General features: G+C 61.2%; 1 protein-coding gene across 1 annotated transcript in view; it reads left to right on the forward strand.

Moving 5' to 3' along the window:
• The window catches only part of ETH_00034065 (uncharacterized protein), a gene marked incomplete at both ends in the record, with an annotated part of 3,141 nt that overhangs the window by 1,889 nt on the left and 106 nt on the right, over positions 1-1,146 (forward strand). The window contains 3 exon segments of the mRNA XM_013374179.1: positions 1-17; positions 32-615; positions 764-1,144. Coding sequence (XP_013229633.1) covers positions 1-17; positions 32-615; positions 764-1,144 — 982 coding nt within the window.

A 1,146-nucleotide genomic window follows, 5' to 3' on the forward strand; every position in this document is an offset into this window, starting at 1 on the left:
GCCGTCGCCTCCTCTCTGTGGGGCTCTTCAGGCGGTCCCTGCGGAGGGGCCCTGCGCCATCAGCAGCAGCAGCAGGAAGAACAGCCGGAGCAGCAGCAACAGCAGCAGAAGCAGGAGCAGCAGCAGCAGCAGGAAGAACAGCAGCAAGAAGAGCAGCAACAGCAGCAGGAAGAACAGCAGCAGGAAGAGCAGCAGCAGGAAGAGCAGCAGCACCCGGAGCAGCAGCAACAGCAGCAGCAGCAGCAACAACAACAGCAGCAGCAGCAGGAGCTAGAGCAACAAGGTTATCTCAATGACTCCAGTCCGGGCGGCCCCCAGGGTTTCCTGCTGCCTCAATCAGCAGCAACTGTGTCTATGATGCGACTGCTGTATCTAAGGGGTGGCTGGGCAGCAGAGGCTTTGGCCCATAGAGCAGCAGCAGCAAAAGAAGCAACAGCAGCAGAAGCAGCAGCAGCAACACCAGGAGCAGCAGCAGCAGGAGCAGCAGAACCACCTTGGGAGGCAGCAGACTGGACAGCAGCAGGCACGGAGCACGAAATCGGCGACGTGTCTCTTGCTGCCGCTGCTGCTGCTGCTGGACTTCGCAGAATCTTCAAGCGAGAGAAACGCATTGTGGTGAGCCTCAAAGCAGCAGCAGCAGCGGCGGCAGCAACAGCAGCAGCAGCAGCAGTGCCAACGGGTGGAGTTCATCTCGAGTAGCTCGCATGTCTGTGTTCCCGCGTGTTTTATGCTGCTGCTGCTGTCGCTGCTGCTGCTGCTGCAGATATGGGATCCGTTCTGCGGCAGCGGCAGTTTGCTGCTGGAGGCAGCGCTGCTGCTGGGGGGCCTTTCGCCTTCTTGTGCTGCAGTTCCTTCTCCCCGAGACACCGTGCCTGCGGTGTACGTATACCCGGAGGAGCAGCAGCAACTGCAGCAGCAGGCCCCAGCAGCAGCAGCAGCAGCAGCAGCAGCAGGGATGGGGCCCACACCCCGCATAACACTTGTGGGCACTGACGAGAGGCCCCTGCTGCTGCAAGCAGCGCAGCAGCGGCTCAAAAGCTTCTGCAGCTTCTTCTACGGAGGGCAGCAGCCAATGGACCTCGAGACGCAGCAGCAGCTGCTTGAGCAGCAGCAGCAGCAGCAGCAGCAGCAACTGCAGCAGCAGCA

The sequence above is a fragment of the Eimeria tenella genome, genomic scaffold (genome assembly GCF_000499545.2).
Source record: "Eimeria tenella Houghton genomic scaffold, Eth_scaff1999, whole genome shotgun sequence".
Classification (NCBI taxonomy): Eukaryota; Apicomplexa; class Conoidasida; order Eucoccidiorida; family Eimeriidae; genus Eimeria; species Eimeria tenella.